At 47.9% G+C, this 19,976-nt stretch overlaps 2 protein-coding genes across 9 annotated transcripts; both read right to left on the reverse strand.

The window, feature by feature from the left end:
• Nucleotides 1–4,172: 4,172 nt before the first annotated feature.
• AURKAIP1 (aurora kinase A interacting protein 1) lies at nt 4,173–5,404 on the reverse strand. Of its 3 annotated transcripts, none has more exons than XM_016189381.2 (4): nt 5,284–5,404; nt 5,011–5,089; nt 4,433–4,878; nt 4,173–4,337 (listed from the first exon to the last, which is right to left on the reverse strand). In XM_016189381.2, exons 2-4 carry the CDS (start codon nt 5,060–5,062, stop codon nt 4,236–4,238), a joined length of 600 nt encoding a protein of 199 aa, XP_016044867.1. In that variant the 5' UTR covers nt 5,063–5,089; nt 5,284–5,404; the 3' UTR covers nt 4,173–4,235. The 3 variants fall into 3 exon arrangements, with proteins under 3 accessions (XP_016044867.1, XP_060055838.1, XP_007525798.1); XM_060199855.1 differs by having other exon boundaries at nt 5,196–5,336; XM_007525736.3 differs by lacking the exon at nt 5,284–5,404 and having other exon boundaries at nt 5,011–5,277.
• A 1,689-nt stretch (nt 5,405–7,093) lies between these two features.
• CCNL2 (cyclin L2) lies at nt 7,094–17,746 on the reverse strand. 6 transcript variants are annotated; one of them, XM_060199851.1, is made up of 12 exons: nt 17,190–17,325; nt 16,844–16,929; nt 16,663–16,737; nt 16,290–16,399; nt 15,014–15,134; nt 12,612–12,676; nt 10,084–10,183; nt 9,517–9,621; nt 9,294–9,435; nt 8,551–8,662; nt 8,372–8,464; nt 7,094–8,236 (listed from the first exon to the last, which is right to left on the reverse strand). In XM_060199851.1, exons 2-12 carry the CDS (start codon nt 16,913–16,915, stop codon nt 7,882–7,884), a joined length of 1,350 nt encoding a protein of 449 aa, XP_060055834.1. In that variant the 5' UTR covers nt 16,916–16,929; nt 17,190–17,325; the 3' UTR covers nt 7,094–7,881. The 6 variants fall into 6 exon arrangements, 5 of the variants coding, with proteins under 5 accessions (XP_060055834.1, XP_007525769.1, XP_060055836.1 ...); XM_007525707.3 differs by lacking the exon at nt 16,844–16,929 and having other exon boundaries at nt 17,190–17,746; XM_060199853.1 differs by lacking the exons at nt 12,612–12,676; nt 15,014–15,134; nt 16,290–16,399; ... (1 more) ...; nt 16,844–16,929; nt 17,190–17,325 and adding an exon at nt 11,907–12,032.
• Nucleotides 17,747–19,976: the final 2,230 nt, after the last annotated feature.

Below are 19,976 nucleotides of genomic sequence, written 5' to 3' on the forward strand. Positions count from 1 at the left end.
AGTGAAAGACTCTGGGGTGGGTGGGTGGGTGGGGAGAATACAGGTCCATGAAAGATGATGAATGACATAGTGGGGGTTGTATTGTTAAATGGGAATCTGGGGAATGCTATGCATGTACAAACTATTGTATTTACTGTTGAATGTAAAACATTAATTCCCCAATAAAGAAATAAATTATTAAAAAAAAATGCTGCTGCTGTCTCTCCTTCTCTAAATCTTCTCACAACCTCTCTGTCTCTATACAAAATAAATAAATTTAAGTAGATACTAAACAAATAAAAAATTATTCTCATGCCTGAGGCTCCAAGGTCCCAGGTTCAATCTCCTGAACCACCATGTGCCAGAGCTAAGCAGTGTTCTGGTAAACAATAATAAATTTAGTAGAATACAATTTCGAAATACTTTTATTCAATTATTTATTGAAATAAAAGAAGTTGAAAGGGAAAGGAGATAGGGAGAAAAATACCTGTAGTGCTGTTTCACTGCCTGTGAAGATTTCCCTTTTTTAAATTCCCATCAGGGTCATCACTGGAACTTGGTGCTGACACCACAAATCCACTACCACATGTGACTTTTTTTTTTTTCCCTTTTCCTATTTTATTTGATTGGATAGAAAGAAATTACTAGAAAAGAGGGAGCTAGAGGGAGAAAGACACCTACAGTTCTGCTTCACTGTTCATGAACTGTCCACCCTGTAGGTATGGAGTAAAACTTGAACCCAGGTCCTTGGGCACGGTAACATGCAATTAACAAAGTGTGTCGGTAGCCGGGAGGTAGCGCAGCGGGTTAAGCGCACGTGGCGCAAAGCGCAAGGACCAGTGTAAAGATCCCGGTTCGAGCCCTCAGCTCCCCACCTGCAGGGAATCCCTTCACAGGCGGTGAAGCAGGTCTGCAGGTGTCTCTCTCTCTCCCCTTCTTTGTCTTCCCCTCCTCTCCCCATTTCTCTCTGTCCTATCCAACAACGAATGACATCAACAACAACAATAATAACTACAACAATAAAACAACAAGGGCAACAAAAGGAAATGAGTAAATAATACAATTTACTTTAGAAAAATAAGTGTCACTGCTTGCCCCCCCAATGTTTTTTAATTAATATATGTATTTAAATTAATTTATGTATTGGATAGAAATGGAGAGAAATCGACAAGGAAGGGGAAAAATAAGAGAGGGGCAGAGACAGAGACAACTGCAGCACCACTTCACTACTTGTGAGGCTTTCCTCCGGCAGGTAAGGAAAGGACCTGGATCCTTGCACACTGTAGTGTGTGCACTTAACTAAGAAAAAAAAAAAAATATATATATATATATTATTTTAAAGAAACAACCTTTAGAAGCTGGGAGGTCAGCCCTGACCAAAACTGTACATATAAAATGGGACCTGGGGAGTCGGGCTGTAGCGCAGCGGGTTAAGCGCAGGTGGTGCAAAGCACAAGGACCGGCATAAGGATCCCGGTTTGAACCCCAGCTCCCCACCTGCAGGGGAGTTGCTTCACAAGTGGTGAAGCAGGTCTGCAGGTGTCTATCTTTCTCTCCTCCTCTCTGTCTTCCCCTCCTCTCTCCATTTCTCTCTGTCCTATCCAACAACGACGACAACAATAACAACTACAACAATAAAACAACAAGGGCAACAAAAGGGAATAAATAAATAAAATAAATATTTAAAAAAATGGGATCTGGTCTTAGGAACCTAGCCAGATGGTAGATTGTAACCCTGTCCCCCTCAACTGTCAGGAAACCAAGGTCCCTGGAAGCACAATGAGGGGCCTCAGTGGGTCAAGGGCTGGGGTGGGTAGAGGCACCACAGCCAAGAGAGCAGAGAAGGGCTCAAAAGATAAAAATAACAATCCCATACTACCTGCTGAGAAGAGAATTGGGGGCGGTGGCATAGACCTACGGAGGGCAGTTTCAGGGGCTGACCACAGGACACTGAAGTTGGGCTCACCTGAGGCACCATCAGCTGGGACATCAGTCACAGAGAAATCTGACCCTCTATGTCGGAAGCACCCCACTGAGACCCCAAAAAGGTGGCTTGAGGAGTATGGAGCCTGTGCCTGCACTCCTGTTGACAGATATGGTCGGCCAGCCATGACCCAGTTCTTGGCTCCATTCAGTCTCCAGATGGCGGAACAACTAGCAGCAGACTTCTCCGCCCACCAGCCAGGAAGGGCAGGGTGAGTCACAGGGCAGCTACTGAAGCTGGAAGGAACTGGGAACAGCTGCTCTGCTGCATGGGCACGGGCCAAGGGTGCCTGGCTAGAGAGTACAGGATGATGCTGCCCCACTCACATGGTGAGCTAGGCCTGGGAAGAGTCTTAGGTGATATTAACCTGGTTATGGATGCCCAGTCAGGGCCTTGGGCTGCCAGGAGAGCGACTGCTCCCCTGGTGGCCAGCAGGGGGTGTGGGCTCAAGTCCACCACACCCTCTGTCAGGAGGAAGCCTGTTCAGCTGGCTAGAGGATGGAAGTCCATTCCTGATGCCTGACCTGGAGGTATATTCAGAACCCTGTGACAAGGACAAGCCCACACAGCCCTAGGAAGAAGTGGCCCTGAACAGGGCAGGGGAGGCCAGAAAGGGGCTACCAGCCAGAGGCCTACACTGGATGGCTCATGGGAGATGTGCTCCTGTTTTCCCCTTAACTCAGCATCACAGAGTCTCTCTTACCATCAGCCCAACCCCTCATACATTACTGGGGTTAGCACATTGCTCTCTCCATTCAGGAATAGTTGGGGTCACTAAAGGGACAAGAATGAAGAGGCCTCCCTCCCCCCTGCGGCACCCTATCAAAGTTCACCAGGGAGCCTGACAGGGTCATCTCCTCTGGACCTGCATTCAGACTTCAAGGAAGCTGGGCAGAAAGGACAAGAATGGGTCGACGCATTCTCCCCCCCCCCCCGTTATTGCTACAAATAATTATACTGTCACAATTGATTAATAGTGCTTTGGCAGTGCCTGGTGGGAATGGAGTCAGAAGCACTCCTTCTCCCTTACACAGGGGCATATTTGAAAGTTACATTATGAAAGTGGAGAAGGTGGGTCAACATAGATGGACAAAAGAAGTCATGTTATGACCTGCCCCTCATAGAAAGAATGCAGAGATTGAGGTCTCCCAGGTACAAGTTGACGTATTGAAACAAAGAAAGATTAATAGTTAAAACTGTACCAGACCTAGATGAGCAGTGGCCCACGACTAGGCAAAGATCTGTATGCCCCCCCATAGAAGATTAATGATAGAAATAGCCCTCCGCAAAAGTCAAAAACAATTCTGGGTATGACCTCCCCTGAGAACAGGGCGATACTAAATATTGTACCATTCTTTACAGAAATAGGGGAGTAACATATAGCCTGCCAAAGCCACAAGACTATGATACTTATTGCTACTTCCTTATGAGCCGGTTGTCTAGGCAACCTGAATGTAACCTGAAAAAAGTATAAAAGCTAATGCAGTTTCACTATTAAAATGAGTCCAGATTCACCCTCCAATAGAGTGTGGTGTCTATCTGTTCTCCCTTGCGCCGACTCCTGACCCACCGGGGAGGTTGCCTTCCAGACCCCTGACCCTCCTGCTGCTCATCCACTGTGGTGGTCCGCGGCACCCCCCTGTATGGTCAAGAGCATATGTTGCTTGGGAGGCCATGAAACCCACAGCAGGCTAACAGTTCCCGACCCTACAGAGCACTCTGGGCCAGGTCTGCATTGACCAGAGGGTACTAGCCACTGTGGGGAGCTGGTGTCCTTCCTGCCACACCTCCCCTTCCAGTAAGTCACCCCCCCCCCCCGGACTGCCCACTCACATCACAGGGCCAGCAAAACAGCTTAATTGGACAGTGCACTGCTCTGCCATGTTTGTGGCCCAGGTTTAAGCCCGACCCTCACTGTATGGAAGGAAGCTTTGGTGCTGTGGTCTCTTTCTCTCTGTCTCTATCTGAAAAAGAAATACAGGAAGGAAGGAATGCAAGAAGGCTGGCAGACAAGATTGCTAGTCGTGGCCCCATTCCTGTCTGGGCACTCCCTAATGCCCAGCACCTGACACTTCATGCACTTCACAGCCAGATCCCCCAACAAAAGCCAATTGACCCAGAGAGTTGCCAGGAGAGGCTGGTGGCCCCCAATCACATCACAGGCCAGCTCAGCTCACAGCCAGCAAAAGGAATGTGAGAGAGGGACAGCCGAGTTCTGGAAATATTTATTACAAATGCTCTTCAGTAGCATGGGTGGAGAAATGAAGTAAGCTCATTTGCCCTTCATGTAGATCTTGGGAGTTTGCCAGCCTGCAGGGGCTTCCTTCAGGCCTGCCTTCATCCATATGCGCCTCAGGTCTTTCTCAAACTTGAGCTGGAGGACAGAGGGAGGGACCACAGAATAGTTTGTGACAAAGCTGTGTGTTCTCAGCCACCTTGCCCCACCCTGGGTCTGGTACCCCTATTCACCTGCTTTCGTTTCAGGCGTTCTTCCCGAAGCTTCCTCCGCACAAACCGAGTCCTCTTGACGAGCTTGCGGTACTTGTGGTGGTTCATCTTTCGCCGACGGATCTTCAACACGTTCTTGCACTGCATCCAGGGTGTGTCCAGTACCTCCTGATCCCCCTGTTCGGACCCTTCCTTCTCCTGGTTGGGTGGACACCTATAGAGTTGGGCTGAGGCCTCAGGCTGCGGGGCCCCAGCACTCAGTCTGGGCAGGAGGCAGCGAGCAGTCAGCCAGCTCTCCAGGGGGGTGATTGACATCTTCCTGGGCACCAGCAGCTCTTCAAGCTCCAGCTGGACCCCCTTGGCAGGGAGGGGGAGAACCCCACTTGGGCCTGCTGGCTGTGTGCTGTAGAGGGGCCTGAAGGCATGGCTGTGCCATGCGCCTGAAACAAGCCAAGGCCGGCCACAGCCTGCAAAAGGACAGGACGGCAGAGTTGGTGAAGACCGTGGCTACGGGCTGGACCTGCGCAGAGTCGGCGCGAGAACCTGCCTCAAGCCCCGCAGCTTGTCCTGGGGTCCACCACCTGCCCCCAGGCTCTTACCTGCCTTGGAGACCGCCCCAAACAGCCAAGAGGTCAGACGCCCCAGGAACATGGTCTACGCACGGCGAGTTCAATGGAACTGCGACACACGGGCGGGTATCGGTCCCACCAACCCTGCCGCCCTGCTCACCACCACTCGCCCCCAAGCACACCCGCCTTGCGGAGTCAAGCTGCCGGGTACTAACCCGCCCGAGCATCCAAAGGGGCGCGCGGTACCGTCCGATCAGTCAGCACAGCCACAGCCTCCCGCCAAGACCCAGAGACACAACTAACCATTCTGTCGCGGTGCTCAGGTACTTCCGGTCCGTCCAGGTACTGGAGTCCCGCTCTGCCAAATCGTGGGTCCCACCGGATCCAGTAAGGGAGTGCTTCCGGCCAGAAGTCCCACCCCCAACCCGAGTAGGGTTGACAACCTGCTGCAGGCGCCTGCGCAGGAGGAAGTGGTGGCTAGAACTACGGAAATGACATCATATACACAGGAAGTACGGGGCTCGGATCGTCGCTTGTGGGCGAGATATGTAATCCTGCTGTCTGGGGACTGGGCATTCTGCGTGGGGTAGGGGTTACTCCGCCAGATGGAAGGAAACCCCCGTATTTGAGACATCGGGGGCTCCGAACGCGTGTTGGAAGCCATAAGGCATAAGTAGGGCTTGAGCCCTGCTACCGGCTCCAACCCCCTCTCGCCCCCATCGTGGGAAAAGCCCGCTATCTAACGCAGATGCCTTGCTATCCTCTAGTGGGGACTCCTTTTGATTTTTTTTGCCCCCAGGGTAATTGCTGGGCCTCGGTGCATGCACCACGAATCCACTGCTCCTGGAGACCATTTTTCCCCCTTTTCTTGTTCCATCATTGTGGTTATTATTGTTGCTGTCGTTGGATAGGACAAATCGAGAGAGGGGAAGACGGGGGGGGGGGGGGGGGGGGGGGAGAAAGGCACTACAGACCTGTTTCACCACCTGTGAAGCGACTCTCCTGCAGGTGGGGAGCCCAGGGCTCAAACTGGGATCCTTAAGCCGGTCCTTGTGCTTCGCGCCACGTGGGCTTATCCCGCTGCGCTACCGCCCGACTCCTTTTGATTTCTTTAAATGTTTAAGTTTTCATCCTGCGCCCGTGGGAGAAAAATCACGAGCTATTTTTTGTCCAAAAGCCAAAACCATGGAGGAATGAGTTCGCTGGCATTGACTCTACTTCTTCGGATAGGGACACTCATTTTACCTACTGTTCGGAAAAGCTTTGGATGTTTGGCTGGGGTAGGCAGCCTCCCCAGATGAAAAGAGGGGCTCTGAGAGGAGGGCTGGTGACTTGAGCAGAAAATGGCCTTTGGGGTCACTGGAGAACAGGCCAGTGAAAAGGTGGAAATTGCTTCTCTGGCCACCTGTCGCCAACCATCCCTTTTTTGGTTAGTGTGGAATGCATCATGAATTTGCATGTCTTTCCTATATGGTCTTTGTATAGTTTGTTTTAGTACATGTGCTACTAAAGTGGACATGCCCCGTACTTTATGATCTGGTCTGTCTTAAGAGCAAACTACTTGGCAGCAGGAAATGCTTCAGTGCTAAGAGTTCACTCTTAATCCGGAGCTACTCCCTAAACTCCACACGTGCTGGTAATGCTTTGGTTCTCTCATTAGTAACATGAACTTCCTGGACCCTAGGAATTGTTCTGGTCATAGTTCTGGTCTGCTGACTTCTGGGCACTTTTCTTCTGTACCAGTGACTCTAATGAGGTACCTGTTTCTACCTGTCCCATATCAATTCTGAGGGACCCTCTCCCAAGTGCTGTTGCCAGACTTAAAGGAATGCAGGTGAATAGAAACCAATGCCCTTCAGGTTTAGGGTTATCAGAATCATTGTCCTTTCCTTTTGAAAAGGCTACTTTGCTGACTGAAAGGGAGGGAGAGAAAAATCTACAGTATCACTTATGTACATGGGATGCCAGGGGTTGAACTCCAGACTTGAGAATATAAGGTTTTATACACTGAGCCATCTCCTAGGCCCACAATTCTGTTCTGTCATTCAAAAACCTTTTTTTCTTCCCCAGAGGATACAGATGCTGCCTGGGAGAAGAGTAGGCTCACAGGAGGTCAATACAAAATCCAACATTTTAATGAGATCAAGGACACAGCACAGACATACCACTAGAATGGGTAGTGTGGGCTGTGCACAGTAATGAACAAGCAGAATGACAAACTACAAAGTCTTTTAAAGTTCCAAATGTCCTGAGTAGAGAGAATCGTGTTTATTTAACCACATAAAATGCATATATATGAAACTTCTCTATTTAGGAGCTGGTGGCCTGCACTCAGCATCACACAGATAAAAATATACGACTTTCAACACAGATCTAAATACCTTCACATTTTAAAAATCAGTTCTCTACACAAGTTTTAAGCTGACAGAATTCAAGTTCTGATTTTTCATATATAGCTTTAACTTGTATGAAACACATGTTTATTTACAACATGGATAGAGAATATGGGGCTATTAAGGCCATTTTCTCATTGTGTAACACCGCAAAATATGTACATAAGTACAACCTAATATAGGCAAAGAAAGGTTCTAAGTCATTTTCTTGGTTCAACGTAATTATCTGTTTGGGAATGAAGAGACAAGCCTGTCATTAGCACCAAGCCACACCACCAGGATGTGTGTGTCAGCTTCTTCATCCAGCCTCTGCAGGGTCACTGCCGAGGTGGGCCTTGTGCCCCGAGGGTGCATGCTGCGCCCGGACTGGCTGGTAGGGCACCTGGCTGGCCTTGGACTCCAATTCCAAATTCATCACAAGCTCCAGATCAATCACCATTTCCAGAAAATTTTGCCTCTGGGCCAGTCATGCTGAGGGATGAAAGGTACCCTCCAGAACCCCCACGCCTCACCTCCGATGCCTGCTATGCCCAGGGTGGTCCCGCTCATAACGATGGCCTGTTCGCTCATAGGACCTTGATCGTTCCCGACGCTGGTCTCTATAGTAGTGACTTTTCTTCTTGTATTTTCCAGAATTATCTGGACGCTCCCGTGAGCGGCTTCGAGAGCGTGAGGAACTACGGCTCTGAGACTTGTGTGGCTTCTGGGTGGGGTACTTACAGTCCTTGGACTTCCGGTAGCTCCTTACTTTGGAGCCTTTGTAGGGAGCACCTCGGTGTGCTTGTCTTGGTGGGGAATCACTCCGGCTTCTTGAGCGGCTCTGTGACTTGGACCCGGCAGATGTTGAGCCACTGTCACTTTTCCTGAAGGACAGGGAGAGCAGTGCTGTTTAACCCATCTCAACCACTGTAAGGAACATACTGTCCAAAAGGGGCACCACCACCTCTGGCCACCCTGGAAAACACCGTCCCAACCAGGTATGCCTCAATAGCACACACCTTCTCTTAGGAGAGGCAGATCTGGATGGGGACCTTGAGTAGCTCTGCTCACGGCTTCTACTCCGACTTCGACTCCCTCGCCCTTTTGGCAGGCTAAGAACAGAGTGGGAACAATTACAGACTCAAAGACTCTCCCGCCAAGTCCAAGGACCTCACTGGGGGTACTTAAGAATTCTTACCCATTCACTGGGCTGTCAGCCTTGGCTTTCTTCACACCCTCTATTTTCCTCTTGGTGTTCTTTACAGAAACCGGGGAAAGCTTGCTTCCTTTATTTTCTTTGGGAGATTCCACTAGAATCAAATACAAAATGTTAAAAGCCGGTTGGTAAGAGATGGTGAGAAAAATAATCACACACACACACACCTTATTTACCTAAACATACAACCAATCATGGCTTGCCTAGATTGCCCAGGGGCTAGGAACAAGTATCATGTGCAACTCTAGGATCTACCTCAGTTTTGTGAAATGTTCATCAAAAGGCAGGCTAACTAGGATGGCCAGGAAGGTAAGTAAAAGCGTTTTGAAAACCTTTTTTTAATCTTTAAAATTACTTATTTATTGGATAGAGGCAGCCAGAAATTGAGAGGGAAGGGGAGATACTTGCAACACTGCTTCACCACTTGTGAAGCTTTCCCCCTGCAGGCAGAGACCAGAGGCTTGAACCCTGGTCCTTGCACACTGTACTGTGTGCGCACAACCAGGTGCACCACCACCTGACCCCTAAAAGTCTTGATATTCCTTACTATAGAAATGTAAAGACTTCTTTAGGAGCCAGTCTTGTTGCAAATAGCACCACTGAGTACTATAACTTGGGGCAGGGGTTATTATAGTACATGCCCAACACTCCGTTCATCCACCAATGCAATTTCAGAGAAATCTGGAGGGGAGCAGGGAGCAGATTCATGCCCTCTGAGCACTCACCCAGCTTGGGGGCAGGTGAGAATCCTGAAGTGTTGTCGGGAACCTGTGCGCTGCTAGGCAGCAGGCCCTTAGCTTGTGCCTTGGCATCTTCGATGGCATGCTTCCTCTTTTCCACTTCACTTTCCAGCTGAGTCAGGTCAACCTGCCGAAGCCAAAACTCATGTACTCACAGCTAACATTTCTAGTCAAACAGAAAAACCTATCACACATAGCACAGGCAAACCTTTTTTCGAGTGTAAAGCTGAAGAATTTTTAAGCAGATTTCTTGAATTTCTTCTTCAGTTGCTCCGAACAAAAGAAACCAATGGGGACGATTGGGCAAAGGGATCTGTAAAGAAAAACGCCATCGCTGCTTAACAACTTCATGTCCACTAAGATTCACTTTTTTTAATCCTTCAAGTATCACTTGACCCTGGCACATGCAGTATTAGGGATCAAGACATGCCAAGTCCTGTACTCCAGCAGTGCTGTACTCCTTGACCTTGCTTTGAAAATCTGAACACAGCTTAAGAAAACTAGGTAGTGGGAGTGCATGTGGCACAAAGCGCAAGGACCGGCAAAGGATCCCAGTTTGAGCCCCCGGCTCCGCACCTGCAGAGGGAGTCACTTCACAGGTGGTGAAGCAGGTCTACAGGTGTCTATCTTTCTCCCTATCTTCCCCTTCTCTCTCCATTTCTGTCATATCTAACAACAACAACAATAACAACTACAGCAATGAAAAAAGAAGGGCAACAAACAAAATAAATATTAAAAAAAAAAAAAAAAAGAAAGAAAACCAGGTAGCACTGACCTCCAGTGTGCGGGCAGCAAGATAAATGCAGGCACAGGCAATACTTTCAGGCTGGAACCTCACAAAAACATCAGTGCGAAGGCTGTCATTCATGTAGTTCCTGAAAACCAAAATGCAGAAAGAATCGCAACACTCCAGAACACCCATCTGCAATTATCTAGATAAAGCTACTACTTCTCTAAGTGACCCACTGCTAGGACTTAAGAGCTAGAATCCTGTGAATGCCAAGAGTTAATGGAGAAATGTTCTAGCTTTTCTAAAATACTGGGAATGCAGACAGGGAAATCATTAAAAAAAAAAAAAATTGAAAAGCTGGCTGAATGTCAGATAATAGGTGTTGCTATGAAAGAGAACCAACTTTAACTTTACTTTTCCCCTCTCAACTTTTGGTCTGTTCTCATGCAAATCACAATGCCTCAGAAAGAAAATGTCTACTGTAGTGGTGAAAATGTACTGGATTATAGAAATCTAAATGCTCAAAATCCATAGTGCAGAGAAGCATGCAAACTCAAATGAGCTGGCTGAGTGGGAAGCCTCTGAGAGCTTCTGAGACATGTCATCCTTGGGCGCTCCATTTCCTTGCAGAGGCACTGGCAGCCTGTCCTTTCTTCTCCCAGGAGGAGTCCACTTGGAAAAAGGAAAAACGCCCTTGGAGGTATGGGAATAACATGCAGAGGAGGGCTCAATACCAAAGGAAAGTCCTCTTCTCAGGCTTATCAAAGAACTGTTTCCAAATTGTCCCATTTCAACAAGGAGTCTTAAAATGAACATTCATAAAAATCAGACAGAAGCAGCAAAATACTACAAATCTTATAAATCGGTACACTCTTAAGACTTTATCATACTTTAAAAGATATGGAAATAGAAAACATTTGCATTGTTTAAGTTAAAGTGCTTTAAAATTTGCCACATTTTCAACATTCATTTTCCTTTAGAAATACTTAAGATGTGATGAACTAAAATTTCATACTAACTTTAACAATATTGTAAAAATAAAGGATTAACACCAAAATAAAACAGTTAAACAGATCATATGTACTCCCAGTATACCCCAACTGTGGCAAACCTTGATTTTATCCACAGGCAAGCCAGTGTTTTGACTGATAAGATAACACCTCCCCAAATCTCTTATCTACATTACACCCCCGGAGCAGATGACATACAAATATATCCAGATTTCTCAGCATCAATTCTAACAGCATTGGGCTCTGGGAGTTTTTGCTCCAGGCATCAAAACGTTAACAAAGATCTTAGTGATGGCACTATGGCCTTAGGTCCCAGAATATTGCAAGTAAACAATTCAAACACATTATAAATAATAGTGTAACCATTTGTTACTTTTTGTTTCTAACAAAAGAATTTCAGTATTCAAAGTGATAACAAAACTAATCCATTAGCTTTAAGTCCTCAAAACAACACAAGTGGAAACCTCAAAATATATTAACACTTAATTGACATATTTGAAATAAGTTACAATATAAAAAGTATCCCAGAAAAGTGTAAAGATGCACACCTTTCTCGAGAAAAAGCTGCTGAAAAGAGCAACTTCTGGACTTCCAGAAATGATGGAATCCCCATTACAAAAACTTGAATCCCCACCAGTCAATTCTTATTTTTCTAGTTTTTTTTTTTTTTTTTTCAAGAGAAAGGTACTGCATCCTTATTGCACAGGTACATCAGTTTTAAAGGGACAAAATTCAAGTCAAGACAGTTATAAACTCTAATCAATACAATTACCAAAGCACGACAGAGGATTAACAAGAAGCACAATCATCAGAGAACCACAGCAGCAGTCGGCCAGCACTATACTATCGTGCGCATACCACCATCTAGAGCCAGCCTTCGGCGGAGAGCCTGCACTGGATTGGCTGAGGACGGCCGCTGTCCCTGCACCAAAGCGCTTGGACAGTAGAGGAGAAGTCTTAGTCACTTACCCTCAGAGGCTACCCTTTGATTGAAAGAGTACAGAAAAGAAAAGTCAAAATAGGTTCTCTATTAGACATAGCATAGCACCAGACAATTCAGGCAGCAAAAATATGACCCTTACAGACTTTAATTCTATGGAAAAAAATTCACAAAGCACCCAGCACTAAACTGTTTCTTTGGGCTTCACTTCTAACATATGCATTAAGATCAGTCCCCAGAACTGTAGGAAAAAACTACCCTCTCCTCCTCCCACATAATTCTGGTAGAAACAGTTACAACTTCATAGGGAATGGGCGACCACTAAGTCCACACTGGCACTCTGAAGAAAAGACCCCCATGTTCCAAGTCAATACCCCACCCCGCAAGAGCAGTTCACTGGCTGCATTCTCAGAGGTCCAGGGAGCCCAGACCACCTTACCGTATGCCAGTGCCTGATATTTGGGGAGGCTGGCTGGAATTTACACAGCAGGAACACTGGGCACTTAAGACAACTCCAGCTAACAACCACGTCATGGGACTGACTACCCACTGCCCAAGTGCCTCACATCAACAAATTCCTGCACTGCCCTGGCTGGTCCCAGAAACAAGGAAGGTTGACTCACCATGAGGTCTGGACCAGGTGTTGGTTACGCTCACACTCTAACACCTGAAGGTACATAACGATTATCTGGAAGATATGGGTCAGGTAGTTATTACCAGATACCTTGAGGAGCAGGAATTCAGATCTTGAAGACGTCCATGCAGCAAAGAGAAGTCCCCAGTTAGATCTCTGGGGTGGGGCCAGGTCACAGTACAGTACACCATTTAACTGGAAGGAGCTTTAGCTGCTGTGCCTGCCATCTGTGCTTGCAGCCAGAGAGCACACAAGCAAAGGTGAACCAGGCTGCACCGTGAAGTATGAATGATACTTGATCAACTATCACTCCTCTCTTCAATACCCTTTCTGCCAGTGAGATTAACTAACATACCCTAGATAAAATAAAGTATTTTTTGGCATGTGAATAAAAGTGCTTGGACCTACGGTAATTTGCTAAGATTATAAAAATTAAGAAAGTCAAACAAGAAATGAGGAGGGAGTCGGGTGGTGGCGCAGCGGGTTAAGCGCACGTGGTGTAAATCGCAAGGACCTGCGTAAGGATCCCAGTTTGAGCCCCCGGCTCCCCACCTGCGGGGGAATCGCTTCACAAGCAGTGAAGCAGGTCTGCAGGTGTCTATCTTTCTCTCCCCCTCTGTCTTCCCCTCCTCTCTCCATTTCTCCCTGTCCTATCCCAACAACAATGACATTAATAACCACAACAATGTTAAACAACAAGGGCAACAAAAGGGAAAATAAATAAATAAATATTAAAAAAAAAAAAAAAAGATGAGGAAACCCACAATAAGAGATGAAAGCAAAGATGAAAATAGCTATTGGGGGTTGGGCGGTAGTGCAGCAGGTTAAGCACACGTGGCCCAAAGCTCCAAGGACCAGCATAAGGATGCTGGTTCGAGCCCCTGGCTCCCCACCTGCAGGGAAGTCACTTCACAGGCGGTGAAACAGGTCTGCAGGTGTGTATCTTTCTCTCCCCCTCTGTCTTCCCCTCCTCTCTCCATTTCTCTCTGTCCTATCCAACAACGAACAACATGGACAACAACAATAATAAACACAACAAGGGCAACAAAAGGGGGGGGGATGGCCTCCAGGAGCAGTGGATTCATGGTGCAGGCACTGAGCCCCAGCAATAACCCTGAGGCAAAAAAAAAAGAAAGAAAGGAAGGAAGGAAGGAAGGAAGGAAGGAAGGAAATAGCTCCTTTTTAGAAGTAAAATTTGTGAGGGTCGACCAAATAGCTCACTTGGATAGTGCACTATTTTGCCATGCGCATGATCCAAGTTCAAGTATGGCCTCCACCGCCTTGGACGAAGCTTTGATTCTGTGGTCTCTTTCAAAATAAATAATCAATCTTGTTAAAAAGCAAGATTTGGGGAGTCAGGTGTAGTGCAGTTGGTTAAGCGCACATAGTGTGATGTGCAAGGACCAGCGTAGAGATCCCGGTTCGAGCCCCTGACCCCCACCTGCAGGGGAGTCACTTCACAGGTGGTGAAGCAGATCTGCAGGTGTCTATCTCTCCCCATCTTCTCCTCTCCATTTCTCTCTGTCCTATCTAACAATGACGACATCAATAACAACAATAATTACAACAACAATGAAAAACAAGCACAAAAGGGAAGAGAAATAAAAAAAAATTTTTTTTAAAGCAAGATTTGTGGAGCCAGGCAGTGAGTGGTACATCTAATTAGCTTGAGTACACATTAGAATGCATAAGCACCCAGGTTTATGTCCCTAGTCTCCACGTGGAGGGGAGAAGCTTCACGAACAGTGAAGCAGTGCTGCAGCTGTCTTTATCTCCCCCACCCCTCTTGATTTCTGTCTCTCCAATAAGTAAAATATGAAAAGTTTTGTGCTATAGAAGGTATCTACAGCATTTATAGTAGCCATGCTCCACAATAAAGACATGTCGCAAAACTGTTCTAGTCAGTTTCTAAATAAAAGGGTTCAGAATCCCAATTTCCCGATAAGAGAAATTTCTAAAAACATCTTTAAAACATTAGTTTTTGAGAAAAAGGTGTAAATTGACATCATTGGATAGAAACAGAGAGAAATTGTGAGGGGAGGGGGAGGTAGAAACAAAGCTTTCCCTCAGTAGGTGGGGACCAGGGGCTTGAACCTCTGTCCTTGCACACTGAAATAAGAGCATTTAGTGACGTGTGCCACAGCCTGGTCCCGAAACTGCCAGATTTTCTTTCTACAAGTTCATCACTAGAAGCCCAAACTTAAAATGCCACTTTTGAAATTTAAATACATACTATCACAGTCAAACAGGAGGCTAATTTCAGATTATGGATATAACTGAAAAGCCAGTCAAGGTCATCTGGTCCTCTTCAGAGTTTTCAGTTAAGATATGAATAGAGAAAGCATAGCATCCACACAGGTGGCTGCATTGGCAGCTGGGCTTCATACCTACCTTATGAGGGTGCTTCACGTGGACACAAAAACCCAGCTCTTTGAGAACTCGTCTCTCAGCCTTTATAATTTGGTTCTTTAAATTAACATAATCTTGATCCAATAGAAGAGGTACAGGTTTCCTACAAAAACAAAGTTTTCAATTCCTATGATTACTTTCAAATAATGAGAATCTATTATAAACAGTACCATAACACAACTGGATTCAGGGAATTCTCTTTAAGTCTTCCCCAAACCCAATAAGTACCTAGACATCCCTTCTCACTGCTCCCCTAACTTATTATGAACAGCTCTCTGCCACATAACAAAAACCAACTAATGAGGGGGAGGTTAGATAGCATAATGGTTATGCAAACAGACTCTCATGCCTGAAGCTCCAACTCTCAGGTTCAATGCCTGGCACCATCATAAATCAGAGCTGAACAGTGCTCTGGTGGGGGGGCACCTAGGAGGTAGAACAGCAGATCTCAAGCACTGCTGGTATCTCCAGGTCAATCCCTGGCACGACATGAGTGTAGTTCTCTTTCCCTCCTTTTCTCAGAAATGACTGAAAGAGGGTAGTTGAGATAATTGCTCATTTGGCAGAGCACAAGATTTGCATGCCTGAGGCTCCCAGTTAGATAATTCGACATCAATACCAGAGTGGTATTCTAGCTTTTCTCACACAAAGGAAATATATATACATACAACAAATATATGTATATACTTTTTTTTTTTTTTAATCAGAGCATTGCTCAGCTCTGGCTCATGATAGTATGAAGGACTGAACCTGGGACTTTGGAGCCTCAAGCATGAGAATCTCTTTGTATAATTATTATGCTATCTCCCCCACCTGAAATAAGTATTTTCAAGGGAAAATGAGTGGAGGATCTTAATTCTCACTGCACAGTGCCAACTGCACTTTGTTTAACCTGAGCATTGAGAGTGAATGGAAAGCCTGAAATTCAATAAAAACACTCTTCAAAATAGCCAAAGCTGTTCTCCAAGGATTTTCCATTAGTTTAATGCCCTGAACAGTCCCCAAAAGAACCACCACCTTGCTAACACCAACGCCAAGGTTGAGAACCCTGGTCTATAGCATTCAGAAACTGGCCAGCAGATGAGGAAACCATTACCAGCCAACCTGTAGCCACAATGGCCTGCAGTTTAGAATTCATACCACCCCTGCCCCTAATTCTGAGGGCCCAGTGACGGTACACAGTTGAGTGCACATGTCAATTCTGTTTCGGAAAAGTTAGTGTAAGGCATACTGCTCTGATTTTCAAGTAATGACTCACTTTTTCTCTCTTAAATGTCTAAGACGATGAAATACGTTGATGACATCTCGTATCCGTCTTGGAGCCTCTTCTATTTTGGAGGCCAGATGAACACAGGCCATTGACACATGCTGAAACATAAGCATTGCAACACAGAGATGTTTGTTCCAATCCTGACGGCCTCGGAATCCGAGAGCAAAGAGGTGTACCCACAGAAAGGAAGCCACTTGGGAGAAACGAAGGCAATTCCGGGGCTTTCCATACCCTTAAGTATGGCACTCCAGGGGGGGGGGTAATTATTACTTATTCCCTTTCCTGCAGGCAAAATAACCAACCCAGGTTGTTTGGTCTGTTTCTGTGGGGAAGAAACACAAGTAGAAATGTGGAGTCTTACCTCCATGGAATGCTTCACAAAGGACTTGGTGTAAAAGAACCTCTGAAACAGCACTTGTCCGGTAGCCATCGCCACCTAGAAACCAAAACGTGTCTCTCGTTTTCTTTTAATTTTTTTTACTTATAATCAGATAGAGACAGAAATTGGGAGGAGAGGGGCAGATAGGGAGGGAGAGGCACACCTGCAGCTGCTGCGCACTGCAACGTGAATGCTTAACCAGGTGTGCCATCTCCTTGGTCCTCGTTTCTCTCATTTTTACGCCTACAACTTTAAGGGTTTCACCATCAAGTTACGGTTTGGCTTGGGTTCTCGGCACAATCGAGAGATAGAACATTCCCCAGGACCATGGGCTCCCCGCCCCAGGCACGCAGGGAGCAGGTCGGGGTGTGCTCGGGGGCCGGCGAGGACCCGGGATCCCAGTACCTGGTCGGCGCTGTGGGCCCAGCCCTGCCGCCAACAAAGGGCCCGGAGAAGCCCATGGCGCCGACGCGGCAGTTACCTTCCCGGGGCTCGCGGGCTGCCCTCACCTGCGGCAAGCGGAGCAGGATGCCAGCCGCCTGGATGAGCTCGCAGCCAACCACGCGGAGGTCGGTCTCAGTGTCGGTATCGAGGCCGCTCGACATGGACGGCGTGAAGCGGAGCTTGTCGTCAGGCAGAAGACAGTTCTCCAATGTGATGAGCACCCCGGAGTACAACCGATCCCCAATCAGGACCCCCTGGGATCCTGGAGCCGCGCTTCCCGAGCTTGGGGTGCTGGCCGCCGCTCCGGGGCCTGCTGGTCCCGGAGCGCCGGCGGCAGCTGTCGCCGCTGTCGCTACCGCTGCCGCCATTTTGTGCCGCCGACTCCTTTTCGGCTCCTTCCCGGCAGGGCGGCTCCTCGAGACGCTCTTCGCCCGTCGCGCCCCGCCCCGCTGCGTGCCATTGGTTCCACAGACTGCTTTCCTTGCCGCGATTGGCTGTGTCGCCTGCCGCTCTGCGTCGCAGAGGACGTCGACGTCTGAACTCTGCGTGAGCGGGGCCAGACTTGTTACCCAGTGGGCCTTGCGGCTCAAGTGAAGCTGTGGCTCGCGGCCACGACCCGGAAACAGTCAGCGCAGGTCAGCGTCTGTGCGCAAGACTCTACATAGCTCGCGTGCCCCACCCCGCCCCGTAAAAGGGCTCTTCTAGAGTTAAGTTGGTGTTTGCGAATCTAATGGCTCTCCCTCTGTTGGCATTGTGCCCCCGAGCTCTAGGTAGAGACTCGGAGGCCGCGCTGAGCTAAGGAGACTCGTGCAGGCAGCCCGGAGAAATGGCGCAGGCCCGACACTCCTCTCCACCCAAAAGAACTCTGGGTTTGGGGTCAGATACGAACACCTAGATTCTGGCTCTACCCTCAATACACCAAGGGCGGGGCGGAAGGCAGCTGTGACGTGAGTGCGACCTTCCCGGAGTGACTGCAGAGGGCAGGCGAGAGTTCCCGCAGGGCCCGCTGAGGGAGCCTAGCCGGCCTGGGACGCCAGGGTCCTGAGAAGGCACTTGAATTTGAGCCCAAGCCGCGGGAGTCACACTTTTTGACTGTACTGAGCCGCCACTGCGCTTCTCAGTGCCGCTGTCTTATGTGTGAGCAGATGCACCACCAGTCACTATTGTTGCAGTTACCCTAGACCTCCAAGGTGCAGAGTGCAAGGCTGGGCAGAAGCCTGGCTGGGGCAGACACTCCCATCAGCTCAAACCTCGATGCCACCATTAATTTCATCCTGAAAGAGCCAGCCCTGGGTTTACGCTTAGTCTTTTTAAAGAAAATCATTACATTTAATTTTTTAAAGATTATTAGGTAGAAAAAGAGAAACAGCATCACTCTGATAAATGTGCTGCTGGGGATCAAATTCAGGACCTCCTGCATAAGTGTCCACACCACCTCTCAGACTACTGGGGGGGGAAAAATCATTTTTTAAAAAATACTAAGCCACATTCCCCTTCTCTGTACCATGGACAGCTAAGTCCCAATGCCCCATCTCCTCTCCAGATCGGCACCCCCTGGATGTCCTTTCTCTGGCTAGACACATACCTTCCAGTAAAGGGCTTTCCTCTTCCCTGGAAAGCCTAGGTACCAGCTTGTTTTTCACTGCTCTGAACTGCCTGGACTAGCCACAGTGCTGGGGGCTTCGTGGGGAAACCATTGTCTGCAACACCTGTGCGCGACTCCAGGTCCCTTACACTAGGCCGCCCCTGGTCTCCAAATGACACCATGACAAGGGTCAGAAGGCAGTGCCTCTTAGGCCAGAGCAGAAACAGTTTGAGGAGACTCTGGCCTCCAGTGAGGATGGAGAAAAGTAGTAGCATAGTCAGGAGCTGACTGGCTGTGTACAGGGCTAGAGGTGGCCACTGGTGAAGGATGCTTTCACCCTGAGACCCAGCGAGACATTAGGTGTGGGGAGGTAGCAAATACATGAATTACCAGCAGACAGATAGTAACACCTCCACAGTTTAAAGAGCTTCTCTGTGGCAGAAGAGGGTGCTGGGAAGGGTGAGGTCAGAGACCAGGAGCACAGTAAGTGTGGTGGGGATGGGGAGGGAAACAAGGGTCAGTTGATTAGTGTATTGCACCAAAGTAAAAGACTCTGGGGTGGGTAGGAGGGGGAAAATACAGGTTGTATTATTATGTGGAAAACTGAGAAATGTTACGCATGTACAAACCATTCTATTTACTGGTGAATATAAAACATTAATTCGCCAATAAAGGAAAAATTTAAAAAAAAAAGTCAGTTGGATTTAGATTCTAGATGGCTTAGTCTGCTGTGGGGAACCAGACTTAAAAGTGGAGGAGACCGGGGGCCGGGCGGTAGCACAGTGGGTTAAGCGCACATGGCACAAAGTGCAAGGACCAGCATAAGGATCCCGGTTGGAGGCCCCAGCTCCCCACCTGCGGGTGTGGGGGGGGAGGGGGGTCACTTCACAAGCAGTGAAGCAGGTCTGCAGGTGTCTCTCTCCCGGTCTTCCCCTCCTCTGTCAATTTCTCTGTCCTATCCAATGACAGTAATAAGAACAATAATAATAAGGATGATAAACAAGAGCAACAAGAAGGGAAAATAGCCTCCAGGCACAGTGGATTCGTACTGGAGGCACCAAGCCCCAGAAATAACCCTGGAGGCCAAAAAAAAAAAAAAAAAAAGGAGATCTCAAACTACAGGTAGATGAGGGTGGAACAAGTTGCCCAGAGGGAAAAAGGGCAGACCTCCCACTGACCAGGAGGGGTTGGCAGATGCCACTACATGGGGGATAAGGAGGCGTATGGAGTGGAGGGAGCATGTTGTTTCCTTCCTTGGCTTGACTCT

Source organism: Erinaceus europaeus, chromosome 10, assembly GCF_950295315.1.
Source record: "Erinaceus europaeus chromosome 10, mEriEur2.1, whole genome shotgun sequence".
Classification (NCBI taxonomy): domain Eukaryota; kingdom Metazoa; phylum Chordata; class Mammalia; order Eulipotyphla; family Erinaceidae; genus Erinaceus; species Erinaceus europaeus.